Source organism: Cheilinus undulatus, linkage group 12 (genome assembly GCF_018320785.1).
Source record: "Cheilinus undulatus linkage group 12, ASM1832078v1, whole genome shotgun sequence".
NCBI lineage: Eukaryota > Metazoa > Chordata > Actinopteri > Labriformes > Labridae > Cheilinus > Cheilinus undulatus.
Genome location: NC_054876.1, coordinates 34,052,816 through 34,069,850, shown reverse-complemented (window position 1 = coordinate 34,069,850; position 17,035 = coordinate 34,052,816). Strand labels below are relative to the sequence as shown.

The following is a 17,035-nucleotide window of genomic DNA, read 5'->3' as shown; positions in this document are numbered from 1 at the left end:
ATTAGATAATTATGGTCATAAGCAGTTGAACAGGTGTAGTCTAATGAAGGGGCTACTGAGTTCATTCTTGGCTCCAGTTCGAGTGCCTGAGGTTAGCCGTGTGGCTTATATCAAACTGTTTACATTCCTAGAGAGATGATTATAAAGATGTCTGATGTTTGTTTTATCATGTATGTTTAAAGTCCTGTGAGAGTTTGAGGGAAGCTTACTCATCTGCAGTGAGGTAAGTCTCATGTAGATCCTTCTTTTAGGCAAAATAACACACAAACAAGAAAGCTGTGCATTCATTCCACCATTTTAATGCTTTATAGGGAGTTCTGACCAGGCAGTACAAAAAAAGAGGTGAAATATGGACTCTGCAGTCTTTTTTGATGGCTGATTTTCAGAATTACTTCTTCTTCCTCTTTAATTCCTGCGGCTGATGAGAGATCACACAAACGAACGCTTCATCAGAGACGGAGTGTACCGTATCTCATTGTAACACTCATCCTCCTCCTCTTCTTTCGGCTCCCCCCACCTCCTCCCGTCCTGCCCTGTGCGATGGAGCCATAACACGAGCACCAGCAGCGCCAGCAGCAGCAGGCTCATGGACAAGGTGAGCAGCACACCCTGCAGCATGCCGGAGGAACTGTCTGGAGCTGCAGGCAGAGAGAGGGAGACGGATATCAGGGAGGAAATCAACACATTGGCTGCTGAGCAGGAAGACAGCTGTATGGGTGGGGAGACACTCACTGCTGTAGATAGACAGGTTGACATAGCAATTCTCTGTTCCCAGGAGGTTTGTGGCAGAGCAGCGATACAGCCCAGATGTCTGAGATGACGCATTGGCGATTTGGACAGAGCCTGACATATCTCCTGAACAAGAGGAAGAATAAAAGGAAGAGACAGTCAGGACACTAATTAAAAAAAATAATAACTAGCTACCAGCTAACCTTCAAGGTTCATGTGACCTTGATTTACCCTTTATAACATCAAGAGAATCAGACCCAGCCTGACAGAGCATGCAACACAGATCCTGGTACAGACTCTTGTGCAGATGATCCAGAACACAGCAGCTCATCTGGTCTTCAACCAACCTAAGATAGCTCATGCCACTCCTGTTCATCACTCTACTCTGGCTTCAGATCAAATTCAAAACTCTAATCACTGCCTACAAAGCAGTAATTAAAACTTCTCCTGTTTACCTGGAATCCCTCATCCAGGTCTCCAGTCCTTATCACCCACTATGCTTGACCAGTGAAAAGCGCCTAATACTTCCATCACACTAGGCCCCTTGGTCCAACTCTTCTCCTTTGTTTTGCCTCGATGGTGGAATGAATTACCCAACTCCATTTGACCCGCAGAGTCCCTCTCGACTTTCAAGAGAAAGATCCGCCTCTTTAGAGAACACTATGCACTTAGCTAGACTCTTCTCCTCTGTTGTCTCCAGTGGTAGAATGAGTCCTTTGGCTCACACTGTCCCAGTGTACCTCTGGGGGTTTTTGTGCCCAGCTCTTTGTGAGTGACTCAGCACTTGGTACCTTGGTCATTACTTGTTGGTGAAGACAAGTCTCATGTCACTGATTGGTTGTTTCATTGCTGATGTTTATCATTAAAAACAAACAAAGCTTCTATACACCATGTACATAGCCTCTAGCACTGCATGGCAGGACCTTTGTCAGATTGGATTTTAAGCACTTTGTGGCACTTACTGATGTTTCCTCCTGTCCAGAGCTTTGCTTATATTGTAGTTACTCTCAGATGTACATCGCTTTGGACAAAAATGTGTGCTAAATTACATTTTAACACTGTAACATTGACACACTACGCATTTAAAGCTACAGTGGTAACATGATTTCAACACATAGTTAGCTAAAGGTACGCTGCCTTTTGCGACCTTTCTGTGCCGGGTTTGCATGTTCTCTATGAGCATGCGTGGGTTCTGTCCAGGTACTCCGGCTTCCTCCCACCAAAGACATCTCATTAAGTTAACTGGTGACTCTAAATTTGCCGTAGGTGTGAGTGGCCTGTAAAAATGTGACAGGCAGAATGTTCATCCAATCACCCTCCCAGTTTTTTTTTCAAAGGCTCTGCCCTTTTCTTAAACGCTGACTATGAGTGGTTTACCAGATGGATGTGTGAAGCTAATCCATCTGGCATGCCAGGTTAGCCTCTCACCCAATGGCAGCTGAGATATGCCCCTGTGACCCCAAATGGGATAAGAAGTAAAGATAATGGATGAATGGTCTCTGCATGTCATTAACAACATTTAACTGCTCCTTTAAATAAAGTGTCTGTGAGTGCTCACTACTTCGTATTTGGCCCACCTCTACATGGAAACAATCAACTGAAAACAGATTTTTTTCAGTTACAAGAAAAAACAGATGACATTTTGAAAACAAAACTAAACAAAACAAAAACCAGCATGCAAACACATCCATAAAAAAATGAAAAATGCTGTAGTGTGCATGCCAGGCCAGCAGGTGTCAGTGCAAATTTATAATGTAATAACACATCCATGTGCACAAATGCTTCCTTGCAGTGATAAGGTGTAAGCCTGTGGTGTAAGCATACAAAAAACGGCTAATACATGAACATTTGGGTTGATAGATGATGAGGTGGAGTTGCTTGTACAGCTGACCCCGTTGACTGTGTTTGAGCAGAACAAACACAAAACTCACCAGTCCCCTGTTATTGTTACAGTCACACTTGCTGACTGGAGTCGTGATGCACAACTGTGTGTCTGTTTTCATATCGCCAGTTTACAAGACAACAAAACCTGTGGTGCTTAAAAACGTTCTCACACACTGGAACCTGTTAAAACCCTGTTTTTGAGTGCATGAAAAAATACAACAAAAAGGTTGCTGTTTTCTCAGATGAAATTGTTGTTCCAACATTGCTATTATTTTCTTGTTCTTTTCTTAAAATCATCAGGTCTAAATAACAACACAGGGGACCTGACCAAATGTGCAGGGACCTGTCCTCAGATCAGACTTGTGGAGAGAAATCCAACTACTGGATCATGTTAACAAGCTTTTTTATCCTGTAACACACTACTGAATTGCATGGAAACTTGTCAGATCAGTTTACTACCTTTACCTGATTATTCCCTGTTATTGGTTTGATGTTAGCATGTGTTTAATGTGTTAAATACAAGCTAAGAATACCCTTATTTTTTCATTTGATTTGGAAAAGTCAAGGAGGAGAGTACTTTGCTGGAAATCACGTCAGCTTGTCATGGTTATCACAGAGCTTTATCACAGTGAGATGGAGGGAGACTGACCATCCATGTTGACAGGAAGTGTAATTTCCTCTGGACTGAGTTTTTCCCACTGAATCTCAGGAGTGGGGATTCCCTCGGCCACCGAGCACGACAGCGTGACACTTCCTCCCATGTCAACATCTCCGTCCCACTGACACTCAGGCAGTGATGGTGGAACTATAAAACAATTGGAGACAATTATCAGTGCAACTGCTGTGGATCACCCACACATGCATACTGTATGATCATTTTACTGTTCATTAATAAAACGATTTGATTTCTGTTTGTTTTTTCCTTCTTAAAAGCCTCTGGATGAGATGAGAATATGAAAATTACAGACTATATCAACAAAACCAACCATTTTACTTCATGACTAAACTAAGTCTAAATGTGGCACCATATAAACAACTCTGAGGCACAGTAGAGCTCTGATAAATCAAAAGCCTTTTGAACACATGCACAAATCTCTATAAATGCATGTGTGAATGCAAACTGCTGTTTTTCTCACTGTGACACTATCTGGACCTTTTCCAGCCAGCCTCCGAGTAAAATGTACAATAACAAGGCTAGGCAAGTTTATTTATATAGCACCTTTCAGACACTAGGCGATTCAATGTGCTTTACAGGTGCACAAGAGCAAAGAACATTACAAATAGAGTCCTGCGATCAGTAGATCATAGTGCGTTCACAAAGCAGACATACGTGTCCAACAGAGATTTTTGTAAGCACTGACATACACTCACTTGTGTGTAGTTATGCAGATGTTCACAAGGGCTAACATAAACATGTATTTACAGGATGATTCAGTGTCAACCAGAGGCAGGCACAGTCAAATTGGCTTTGTTATCCGTCAATCCAACAACAAAGATGTTTAGTGTGATTATATTCTGTTACAAGATAACAGAGATTTATTTTTTAGTGTAAAAGCAGCAGAGGCATTTTGGCCGGTTTATTCAATGATTTTTTTTTTTTTTAAGCACAGAGTACTGTATGCCCAGGTTGTCGAGTTGTCTAGCTTGAAGACCATAGCTCTCAGAGACGCCGCATCTGACAGAATGGAAATACACACTAAAACATTTAAAACAAAATCAGATTAAACTTTCAGTTAGGTTAGGAAGGTGGTTCTCCAATAATAAATGCCTTTCGGCACATTTAGGTGTGCCTTCAGAATTAGTACAACTATACATTACTACTAAAAATATAGAATGGCCTTAACAAGTTCAAAAGAAGCAATTCTGCATGGATATGAATGTGGAGTGCCTTGAGATTTTCGATCGATGTCAGGTGTGCCTTGGGCAAAAAAGTTTGAAAAACCACAGGGTCAGGGTAAGGGTTAGGTTAAGAAAGTTAAAAGTAAAAAACTTGACTTGCAAAAAATGATTACCAAACATTAAATAAAGCAGAGTAAAAAGTCTGCCAACAGGGAGAAAAGCTTGTCCTCCATGAAAACATTCTAACTTATGTGGCTCTGTAGCTAACATAGCTCAAGCAAGCTGATGAAGCTCATGGATATCTATACTAAAGAAGTTATGGAGCTAACGTTAGCTACGTGAGCTCTGTAGCTACTCTATCACCATAGCTAATGTAGCTCCATATCTAATATACTGTAGTTAAAACTAAGCTAATAAAGCAGCTAAGTAAATACATTGCTATGCTAGCTTTAACTATGTTTACTAAAGCTCACACTGCTAAAGCTAATGTAACAACATTGGATTATGTAGTAACGTTGATAACGTAGCTAGTGTAGCTATAATAGCTTTAGCTAAAGCTAACAAAGCTAAAGTGAGCCACCATCTACTTCTTAAACAGGTCCATACATAATTTACCAGGCCTCTGACCTTTTTCTATGTTTAATTTATGAAATGTTTCCTAGTCTGTAATGTTTGTGATTAGTTTATTTCATTGATTTGTAACTGCCAGACTTTGTCTATGAATAAAGTTACATTTTGAATCTAAACACTGGAAATATGTTTTAAGTTGTACCAGCAAATTACAGCACTTCTGTTCTGACAGATATGGCATTTCACAGTAACAGTCTGCAAGAGGGCCAGTCTGAGATCTATGGTTGTTTCACCATGTAAGAGCAGGGTTTGGATCATTCTTCTACTTCACGTTAACAAAAAACCCAGTATTCATAAACTAGATTTAATGAAGCCTAGCATTGGTTCATGCAGGACACGGTAGTCATAGGCTCAGCCATGATCAGCTGACGGTCAGCTGATCCCAATTATTATTGCCTCCAAGCTTCCACAGCTAATCACAGCTCTTTCTCTCAACACAGCTGTGTATTGAAACATGACATACTTATCCCTGCTTGCATCAATGCTGATGCAACATGCTGCTGCTGCTGCTGCTGGCAAAGCTTCACCTCCTCCCCCCCAGCCTCCTCCTTCATAGCTTAAAGCTTGCCACACTCTCATATGGATTAATTGCTTTTGAACTGATTTCATTGTATTCAATATGCACTGTCATAAGTGTGTGGGGGTTTCTAGCTACGGCTCCCTGGAAAGTCAAAGCATGCTGCTTGACTAACCCAGAAAGCATCTTTTGAGCAGAGCCTTCTCAGTCAAGTAACTGTAAATCCATTTTTCCCAAAGGTTTGGCAATCATTTCCAAATCAATGTACTAAGAATGGATTAAAAAACGTAACAAATTAGAATTATCAGATTACAGATTATTGTATGAGGGCCTCGCTTTTGTGTGACTGCAGCAGGTAATACGGCATGTGAGTGGACAGGACTGATGATGTAGCCTACAACTAGTGTACTACCAGTGTAAACTTCATAGACATAAGAAGCTGCTTCATACTCTTTTTTGCTTGTGATTATCTTCTTTTCCACTCATTTTCTGTGATTGTGACTGTGTTTAACATTTACCATTGATAAAAAGGCTAATCCTTCAGACCTCTGCTTCATCCTCAATCTCACATGCCATGAATATGACAACGTGACGTTGCAGCAGCTTCTTTACATGCAGGAAACTAACATATCTAGTCTAATGGAAATCTATATAATCAATTTTTGAGATGACAAGATATGGACCTCATGGTGGTGCTAGAGGGAAATGTAGTTTAGCACAGTGAGGAGGATTTATTCTTTTGGCACTCTGAACACATACATTAAATACCAGTTTGTTCAATGGATTTTCGGTCTAAACCAAAAGACCATGAAAGTGCTTCAAGCATGGCTTGGATATACTTTTTTCACCCTTTAAGCCTTACTTTGTTTTACAAGAAAAGAGACTCCATTACAGATATCCTTGTGAATTTACTTCGCAAGCAAGGACTGCAACATTGGCTTGATGCAATTTGACATGTATTTATGACATTTTAATGTCTCAATGACATCAGTTCATAAAGCTTCTTGGGGATTCGCTGCTGCTCTGGGGCAAAACAAACCTCCTCTGACCCTTTGGACCGGAGGAAGGAGAGACAGGAAGGCGAGACGGAGAAAAAACAGGCATATAAGGGAAGCAGAATGCTAGAACATAGGGAAGACAGTTGGGTTTGAATTTATGGAAACATGAGGAGAGGCCAGGTTGAGGTGTGGTCCTGCTCCTGAAACTTTGATGTAAGCGTTCCTTGTTTTAAGTATTACAATGAAAACTTTGTTAAGGATTACACTGATTTATCCATGATTCATATAAGTTCAAAAACAACTGCAGTGGCCTTCTCTTGTAAATCCCACCAGAAGGCTACACTCACCCAGCACACTAAGCTCCAGCTCTCCTATCCCAGGATCTGCTGTCTCTGGAGGGTTGTTGACCATGCAGCGATAAATCCCAGCATCTGACACACGTGTGTCATTCAGCACAATGTCAGCACTCCAGGGAATACCTGTAAGTAGTTAGCATGAAAATATACTTTTTATCTTCTCTAAAACACTTATGAGAACTTATAGTACTGTTCAGAACTTTTCGGCATGTTTGGGCTAAAAACTGAGGCTGAAGTAGGGCATAGATGTAGAAAGTAAGTCTGCCTGAAGGCAGCATCAGGCAACAAGGAGGACTGTCATTATTAAGGCACCGCTGGTGTAGTGGTATCACGCAAGATTCCCATTCTTGTGACCCGGGTTCGATTCCCGGGCAGTGCACTTCCTTCTTGAATTTCCCTCAGGATTAATAAAGTAGTATAAAGTCATGCTCTGTACATCCTTCTATCTTACCAGTGGCATGGGAAAATCTGTTGAAAAATATTATACTGTCCACTCCTTTGGGGCAGAGTAAGGGATGAATGTGGTGAATAAGCACAGCCAAGGAAACTGTCCAGGCAGATAGTAGCCCCTGGTCGTGGATGTCCCAAGGGCCTGAAAACTGCCTTCTGTCTCAGGGCTTATCACCAGGGGTTAGAAGGCCCACACAAAAGAGATGACGTCAAGCTTGACCTTGGCTGCTAGGCAACATGTGCGTTGACATGTGTCAAACTTGTCTCTGCACCCCCTCTATTTCTGGCACATCGGGCCACCTAAATGAATTCTTAGCACCCCACATGTTTAACTTATGCACATGACTGCATTTCTAAAAGAAAGGTAAAATAATATTCATACCTGTAAAACCCACCCTGCCAATGAGGGAGGGGTCTTCAATCACCTGTCCATGGTCATACACTATCACCTGGAAGTTAAAGCAGCTAGTTTTAGATGTGATGTTTCGAAAAGGCATTCTTTACTGGAATAGCTGGTTTGATTATGTAGCTTTAAAAAGGCATTTTCAAATATATGCTCAAGGCAGAAATAGCCCAACTCTCAATCTTTCAACTAATCAATCAGTCAATCTCTATTTGTTCAGCCCCAACTTCACAAACAAAGTTATCCCAAGACACTTTACAAAGAAGTCTTGTCTAGACTGTACTATTTGTTATATTATTTCAAGACCTTACATTACAATCTCTTAAGACCTGAGCTTTTGTTTGGAATACATTTTTAGTTTCTCCCACTTATTTGGGATTAAAACAACCTGATAAGTTTGAAAGCACAGCCTTGTCTTTCAACAGAAATCTGTTTTTATGAATCACAATGTCTGCAAATGTCCAAAGACTTGATAAGCCTCAGCATGAACAAAAAGTCTTTTATAATTCTTGATTTCTTGACATTTAAAGACCCTTTAAAGCCAATTTTATCATATTTAATACACGATTTTGTGAGACCTCTAACTAATCATCATGATCAATAATTGACTTAAAAACCTTTAACAATCTGATAAATGATAAAACTACCCTCCAGAGGATTAACAATTGTCAGAAATTCCTAATTCATCAAATGTGATACAAAAAATGTTTATGTGAAATTTTATGGCAATTTTTCTTTATTTTAAATTTCATTTTGGTAGAAGGTTAGATAAACATCACAGTTCCTAAAAATGATAATTTTATGGCTTTACTTTGAGGTAACACGCTTTAAAAGATTAACATTCAAAGAATTTATCTTAAACGTCTGTGAAAATTCTAGACCATACATATTTTACAGATTTCACAAAAGTACCTTAATATTTCTTCAGTTATTCCCGTAGTTATTAAAAAAAAATGTTTTCATAAAGCCTATCCAATAAAAAAAATCCCCCCAGAGAACAAAATGGAAATTCCTGAAAATTTTCAAGCAAATCCCAAAAATTTGTCATCATATTCCCTAAAGATTACAAATATATTTCCCCAAATTCAATGTAAATGGTGGAAAAATTCTACAAAAAACAAAATACATTTCCATGAAAATGTTCAAAGATTTCAAAGCTACCACCCCCATTCAAATTCTCCAAAAATGCAAAAAAAAAAAAAAAAAAAAAAAAGGATACATTTCTCAACTTCCATGAAAATTCAAAGTAAATTCCCCAAAATTATAACACACTTTCTAAATTTACATGAAAGTGCCTGAAAAATTCCAAATAAAATTCCCCAAATATCCAAAGAAATTCCCATGAAAATAGATAAAAAATGTCCTTCCAAACTTCCAATGAAACTGTTTAAAATGTACAGACGCCTCCCTGAGAATAGTATCAATGTTTGATAGTAGACTGTTATTAGTGTTAGCTTCTATAAAGACACTGAAATGTAGAAACCTGATACTGGTAATTATAGCAGTTGAAAATGAAGTATGTTTATGTTTCTAAATAAATAAAAGTTCATATCACCTTAAAAGGTGAAGTGGTTTACATTTTGAAACAGGCAACGATAGATAAAATGCTAATTTTGTTGCTTTAATAAGAAATGGTAAATGTTTGGGTTTGATTAGCCTTACTTTCATTTAGGATGGACCATTTTTACTGATCTCTGTGGGACCCCTCATTCTGCTGGGCCCCACAAAACTTTCCCTTTCCCCTCCTAACAGGGGGCCCTGGGTAGCAGTGTATTATATTTGCAGGACTAGCCATGTAGACTGATCATTCTGATATTAACATTAGCAGCGATAATGATCATGAAAAACTGGCAGTACTTACAGATTATAGAAGTAAAGATATCTTAAATCAACCTAAACATTTCTGATTACAATAATTAATGTGTTTCAGAAATTAGACTGTCTCATCAAACATTTGTTATTTTCCAGTTTAAACATGTGTGATGTTTGCAATAAACCTGACAAAGATACTCTGACCTGTATGGGGCTGTCTGGGCTGGAGTAAGGAGCCAGAGTCCAGATGACATTGAGTCTGGAGAGAGGACTGGAGGTGAAGAAGGAGCAGGGCAGCACGATAAAATCCCCCTGAACCACATTGAGACTGGACTCCCTCATGGTTACCCTGAGTGCAGCTGTGTACATTATCAAAGAAACAAATAGAGAAACAAGCTTTCTTTGTCACACATCATACAGACTGTCCCTCAGAGATGGATTTATGTCTTCATTTTCTAATTGTTTTGTCTCATTCTGTTTTGACTCCCCTGGTTGTCCCTGCTGACGTGCAAACTGCAGCTCTCCCCCTTCTCCTCCTTCATTACAGAAATAATGAACTCTCCCTCCACTCCCCCCTCCTCCCCTCTCCTCCCTGTCATCCCGGGGCCTTTGTGGTGTGTGTGTGTGTGGGAATTCAGTTTGCATATTAGTTGTTAATTACACATGACAGCTTTGAGTGTAAGCCAAAGTGATCACAGACTGAGTGGAACAAACAGCCTACTTCACTGGGATGAAAACGGACCGTCAATAAATGACATTGTCTCTGTGTACAGGACAAGTCTGTAAAATGACAGCCTCTTTAACACAGAGCATCAGCAAGGACTTACATACTTTGATTTTTTTATGACTCAAATCTAAAAAAGGAGGACCTTTGTGGAGCTCCATTCCTACATTTGATTTCACAGTTCTCCACTGATTACAAGTCATTTCCAGCTAACCCAGCTCATGATAGTAACATTGGTTCTACTCAAAAGAAAATTAATTTCTGTAAATCTTGAGAAATTAGCCTATAACAGAAAAACTACTGTTGTTACTGTTGCCTTTTTAGATGCCTCTTTACTGCCTTGTAAATATTCTGAAATTGACAAAATGCTTTCATGGGGCCCTCTAAATGGACAAAAATTTGATGACTTCTCTCATCAGGGTTCTTTTACAAATCTCATTTTTGGCTGCGATCTAATTGGACACAGTTTGATGAGTTGCCCTCTTTGGTGTCCTCTAAATGGTCAATATTCAAAGAGTTTTTCTCATCAGGGTTCTCCAAGTTGATAGAATTTCAAATTTCACTCATTAGGTTTGTCTAAATGGAGGCATTTGGAAGAATTGTCCTTTCTGGTGTGCTCTAAATGGATAAAATTCAAAGAGGTGCTCCCTTAGGATTCTCTAAGTTGACATAATTCATGAATATCCCTCCTTGTTGCCCTCTAAATTGAAAAATTTTGAGGACTTGCCCTCTTCAGTGTCCTCCATACGGACAAAATTTGAAGAGTTCCCCTCATCAGTCCCCTTCAAGTTGACAGAAAGTACAAATTTCACTCTTGGATGCAGTCTAATTGGACAATATTTTGAAGAATTGCCTTTTTTGTCTCCTCTAAATGGACAAAATACATAGAGCTGCCTTTTTTCATGCCCCATTATGGACAAAATTTGAAGAGTTGCCCTCTTTGTTGCCTAATAATAGACAAAATCTGAAAATTTGCTCTCTTTGGTATCCTCTTGATAGACAAAACTTGAGAAATATCCCTCCCTGACATGTGTCTTATAGTGGAGAAAATACTAAAGTGCCAAGAGTTTCCTAGTATTAAGTTAACATTAAGTGAACTTTACTACAGCTGTAGAGGACTGTAGCTGGTGTCCCACCACATAGAGCAGTTTCCCTTTTTATCATTCTTGAACTCTGCCCCATGAGCACCCCAAGTCTACCACTGATCTGGAGATAATGACAGAGATAAACTGAGATCTCAAAAGCACAAGTATAATTTAGTTGTTATAATGTGAAAACAGAGTGGAAAAATGCATTCGTTTATGTTGTCTGTAGTAATGCATGCTTTTCAGTGACAGTTTGAATGTAGTTCTTAGAGAAAGGGTTTTTTTCCCTGGAGCAGATAAGAACTGAATTTTAATGAAGCAATTTACTCTCAGCTTGGTTAAAGCCCTTCATTGTAAATAATCTTTGAACCTTAATTTTACAATATTAAACTAAGTTTAAATGGCTATGAAAGTTGCAGCAACACTTAAATTGTTTTCCACACTGCACAATCAGCATCCTCAACCTCACACACATCTACAGTAATTTCAGTCTACTTTTGAGGCAATATTCTCTGCATTCCTTCATAATAAATAAAAATAGGCTTCATTTCCTTAAATCAATGTGAAGAGTTGTACATAAGCAGGTAAAAGTGAATCTAACTGTAATTCCCCTGAAGTCACTTGAAGCTGCAGCAGTGTGAACCAAACGTTCTTCCTCATCATGTCTCACTGAAAGGTTAAGACAGCAGACAGACACACTCACCATTCTTCATAGGGCTGAGACACACACACAGGGTGAGCAGCATCCATCCTCCAGCCGAGCCCATCGCTGAGAGCAAACACACAGACCTGCAGCCTCATCTCCACCGGCGTGTGAGCTGCCAGCCAAAAAAAGCAGGCATGCGTGATTAATGTATCGAGCGTAGCCACCAAACAACCCCAACCTCATTTATTTCACTCTCACCTCTCTGACTGTTTGTTCAACTAAAGCGACCATAGCTGGGTTTTAGACTGCATGCGTCCAATCCTACCCTCTATATGCAGTAGAAGTGTCTCCACTAAGATGAAGTGGGTTTTGAGCTTGTCATTTAATTAATTTTAGAGCTGCTCCATAGAAAACTTAAAGAGAATATCCCATCATGCAGCAGGTTGTTGCATCAGTTGTTTGTAATTTCAATAAGGAATAAAATAAATATAATAAATATGAAACATTTTATTTTGTGGGGTTTCCTGTGATGATTCCAAATAAATAAATCATGTGAACCAAGCATGTGACAGCTTTATATGGTAGTTTTAGATCTTCTTTTCTTCTTCTAAATTTTATTTTCAGCCTTATATGCCTTTGTTGAGACAGGACAGTGGCTGGAGTCAGAAACTAGGGAGGGGAGAGAGGGGAACGATGGGTGGGAGAGGGGCCACGTGCTTGTTTGAACCTATGCCACCTGCCTTAAGGAAAACAGCCTGTACACAGCCCCAACTTCTAGGCCAGGCATTCCCTGACTTTTCAGCCTGCAACTCTCAAACAACAATGCCAGAGACTGGGGACCCCCACTGACCCTGGAGGTGGTTAAAGCATAGCAGTAGACGTTCAAGAATAGTCACGCACAGACTTACTTTTTAAGGATTTTTTAAACACTGAAAACTGTGTTATTTAAACTGAACTATTTCTGTGCATATAGTTTTATCTAGATAACTCTAGTATTTGATGATTGATTTCAGTTGTTTTAGTGTGATTTTAATGCATTTCTGTCTTTATGTCTGGATAAAAAACTAATCTTCCTATTGTAATGGATCAATGTAATGTATTATCCTGAGACTACAAAGTTCTTCTCTCATAAAAACCTCATTATTTTTGTAGATTTAGAAAATCAAAAGCCCATTCACTGTAATAAATGAGAATATGATATGAGGTAAGTTAGGTTTGCTTCTATATTTATTTATCACTTTTGCAACTCTGAAATACAAGAAAAATAAGACTAACCTTGCAAGGCAGATGGATACGCCTGTTTCCATGTTTCTCACTGGCAAATCCATTTTGCAAAGCTCCAGTCTGAACAGTTTGGGCCCGGTTAGAACGAGACAGGACCAATCAGCGTCAAGGGGCAGTACTTTCAGGGTGGCAGAGTCGTGACATAAGCAAGCAGCAACAAGTCTCATTAGAAGAAGAACAAAGAACCGCACTGAGTTGTTTTCTTTTCAGAAATGACGTCATGTACGAAGTCGTGTACTAACATGTCTACTCTCTATGGAGTCTACTCCTTCAGCAGGGGCGCAGCTTGGTAGTGACTAGGGCATCACTTTGCTCTGATTGGCCCATAAAGATGTGACAGACAGAATGTTCATCCAATCACCCTCCAGGGTATTTTTTTTAAAGGCTCTGCCCTTTACCAGCTGGTGTGCCAGGTTAAAATGAGACGGAAAAAAGTGGAAATTACTGCTGTACAGGAAAATGGACTACAAATGCATGGATGAATATGCTTTCAGTTCTCAGTTATGGTATACACCTCATATGCATATGGTCCGAGTATTTAGTCTGTACTCTGTTAATTTTGCCGAACTATCTGCATGTTTTCTGGAAGTTTACAAGACCAAACATTGTCAAACTTCTAGTAATTGTCGGTGTAGTGTTGAGTAATGTAGCCAACATTTCGAGCCAATTCAGCAAAACACACACACACACACACACTCACACACAAAAACAAACTTTGGAAACTTTGGAAAAGTTAATCTGAGGTTAGCTGACAGCTAGCTTTAGCAGATATTTAGCTTCATGTCATCTGACTACCTTACAACACTGTGGGTATGAGTGTCATACTCAGGCCTCTATCCAGGAAGTTAAAGGGGACATTATTCAAAAATCAATTTTCAAGGCTCTTCTAACAAAATGTACCCTTGGCCTGTCCACAGTCCCCCCAAGAATCAGGAGAATCCATTCCCTGCCCCCCTCTCTTTCTCTACCTTTCAGAAAATGTGTGCTGAAACAAGCCGTTCCCAGATTTTCTCCTCATGATGTCATGTGGGGAGTTAGCACCACCCCCAGGTTTAGTTGACCCTCCCCGCTTGGAAGAAAGTTCAGCCCTCCTCTCCTGATCCTAAGCTGAGAGGAGGATCAGGAGAGCCACATCCATTTCCTGAAAGGGGCGGAGTCAGACAGCTCAGTAACATTTAAAGCTACAGACACAGAAATAGCTCGTTCTGTGCAGGGCTGGAACGGAGGGATTTTTAGACATGTAAAAATCCAATACTGGAGTGTTTCTGCAGCAACAAACTTCACAGGCATGTTTTGGGGACCTCTGAGAACAATATAAACTTGTCTTAAAAGGGTAAAATATGTCCCCTCAAGTGAGATAGCATCCATTACTTAAAGTTACCAGTTGTACATTCTGTCATATTTATACTAAAATATGGTTTATGAATAAATTATTGCAAAGTGGTTACCTTATTTAACGCCCACCTAAAAGGTGTTTTCCTCAGGATATATGACTTTTGATGATGCAGTTTTATCTTGCCTAACAAGTTCCAAATCATTTCTCTTCTTTCTGAGAAATGGTAGTTTCATTCATGTCTGCACAGTGACTCAGACAAAGATTAAAGTCTGTCGCTGATCTCAGTAAATGTTCAAAGTTAAGGTTCTGTCACTTTCAAAAGCTCGTCTGGTGGTGGAGACATCATCCATTTATGACCTATGGGCTAAACAAAACACCATCGTTTCTTCCTTTTGATGGATTAACATGAAATGTTAGATATTCATGACTCACTGAAGTCCATCTGTCAGCCAAGTCCTCTGGTGATAATCCAAATAAGTTGCAGTTTACTGCTCCACCAGTCACAACCAGCGTCATGTTAGTCAACAGTGAAGCCACGGGGCAGAAAATAAAGTCACCCGACAGATTTGTCAGATTAGTTGTGGCACATGAGGAGATATTTTTTATTCAAATGAGACTTTTGATGATTTTCAAGTTTTTCCTTGAGTCAGAATAAAAGACAAAAGTGGACAACTAGTGCTACAGAGCCGAAGCATGCTCCGTTGGGTTGAAATCAGGTGATTGACATAGCTATCGAAAAAATTTATCCTTCAGAAACTGAGGAGAATTTTTCCTCCACCATGTCTGACAGATGAAGTGGTATGCTTTGTATAATGAGCTGTTTCTTTTCCCTTCATTCTGGTACATGTTTATCTTGGTTTCATCTGTCCCAGGAATCTGATTCTAGCCTGGTGGAGTCTAATCAGGTCTGCATGTTCTTGAATGTTATTGCAACTTGTAAAGTCTCAGTTTACATTCATGAAGGCGTCTCTCGATTAAAGGCTTTGACGTTCCTCATTTGTTTTGATGTTGTAAAGAGTTTTTCTTTACACGAGAAAGGGTCCTGAAATCATCCACTTTAGTTGTCTTCTGTGATCTTCCATGCCTTCCAATGTTACAAATTTTCTTCTTTTTAAGAAAGTAACAAAATGTTGATTTGGCCACTTCTAAAGTCTTTATTTCTTTGATTTTATCACCCTATCAAGTCAGTATTTACTAGATGCAGCTTTGCTCCAATCACAGCACTGAGCACTTTGGATAGGTCTCAGTCTGGTGTGCAAATCTGGACACTGTACTCCATTCTTCTTTGCAAAACTGCTCCAGTTCTGTCAGGTTACAGAGGGGTCAGACGTGAACAACCCTTTACAAGTCCAGCCACAATTCTCTATTGGAAAGAGGTCTGGGCTTTGACTCGGCCACTCCAGATCATTCACCGTGTTGTCTTTAAACTTTTGGGTGATTGTCTTGCTGGAAAATAAATCTTTCAAGCCGTAGTTCTCTTTCCAACTGAAAAAGATTGTCCTCTTGGATTTTCCTATATTTTGTTGAATTCATTTTACCCTCTACCTTTAAAAGCCTTCCAGGGCCACCTGCCGAGAAGCATCCCCACAGCATGATGCTGCCACCACCGTGTTTCACAGTGGGGGTGGTGCATTTGTGGTGATGTACAGTGTTAAGTGTCCACCAAACATAGCATCGTTTGATGGCCAAACAGCATGACTTTGTTCTCGTCAGACCAAAGAACTTTCTTCCATTTGACCATGAAGTCCCCCACATGCCTCTTGACAAACTCCATTTGAGATTTAATCAGTTTTCTTCGACAGTGGCTTTCTCTTTGCCATTCTCCCATAAAGCTTTGACTGGTGAAGAACCCACAACAGCTGTTGTATGCAGGGTCTCTCCCATCTCAGCTGCTGAAGCTTGTAACTCCTTCAGAGTAGTCACAGGTGTCTTGGTGGCCTCTTTCAAGTCCCCCATCTTGCCACTCAGTTTGTGAGGACAGCCTGATCATTACATATTTTAGTTTGTAGAAATCAGTTTTCACTTTGACATTAAAGTTTTTTTTTTTTAAAAAAAGCCTAATTATTTTGACCACGAATGATTTATAAAATCAATAAAAGGGTAAACAACCAAGGGGTGAATACTTTTTATCATCACTGTAGCCAAAGCCAAAAAGCTATTAGATGCCAATTCAATGTCAAAATCCTCTCCAGACCTTTTTTTCTTTTGTCTTGAAGTACTGAGGGAAAAGACCAAACATAGCCATGAAAATGCTTCTCATTGAATTTCCCAAATACTTTTGAGCCCCTGCTAATTGAAATACACCTGATAAAATGTCTTTTTCTGTAAAACCTGTTAAATCA

At 39.6% G+C, this 17,035-nt stretch overlaps 1 protein-coding gene and 1 non-coding gene across 2 annotated transcripts; one reads left to right on the top strand and one right to left on the bottom strand.

The window, feature by feature from the left end:
• Positions 1-429: 429 nt before the first annotated feature.
• On the bottom strand, positions 430-12,194 carry zgc:165604 (uncharacterized protein LOC792578 homolog). The gene is made up of 7 exons (XM_041800551.1): positions 12,131-12,194; positions 9,823-9,977; positions 7,786-7,852; positions 6,945-7,076; positions 3,263-3,418; positions 733-855; positions 430-638 (listed from the first exon to the last, which is right to left on the bottom strand). Exons 1-7 carry the CDS (start codon positions 12,192-12,194, stop codon positions 430-432), a joined length of 906 nt encoding a protein of 301 aa, XP_041656485.1.
• trnag-ccc lies at positions 7,262-7,332 on the top strand. The gene has a single exon. It is a non-coding gene; the product is annotated as a tRNA-Gly (tRNA).
• Positions 12,195-17,035: the final 4,841 nt, after the last annotated feature.

Excerpts from the sequence above, each read along its gene's own strand:
- zgc:165604 (XM_041800551.1), bottom strand. The coding sequence starts at position 12,194 with ATGGGCTCGGCTGGAGGATGGATGCTGCTCACCCTGTGTGTGTGTCTC. Across the intron at positions 856-3,262 it reads ACTTCCTGTCAACATGGATG|GAGATATGTCAGGCTCTGTC; the intron begins GTCAGTCTCCCT and ends CCTCTTGTTCAG. Across the intron at positions 639-732 it reads CAACCTGTCTATCTACAGCA|CTCCAGACAGTTCCTCCGGC; the intron begins GTGAGTGTCTCC and ends CTCTGCCTGCAG.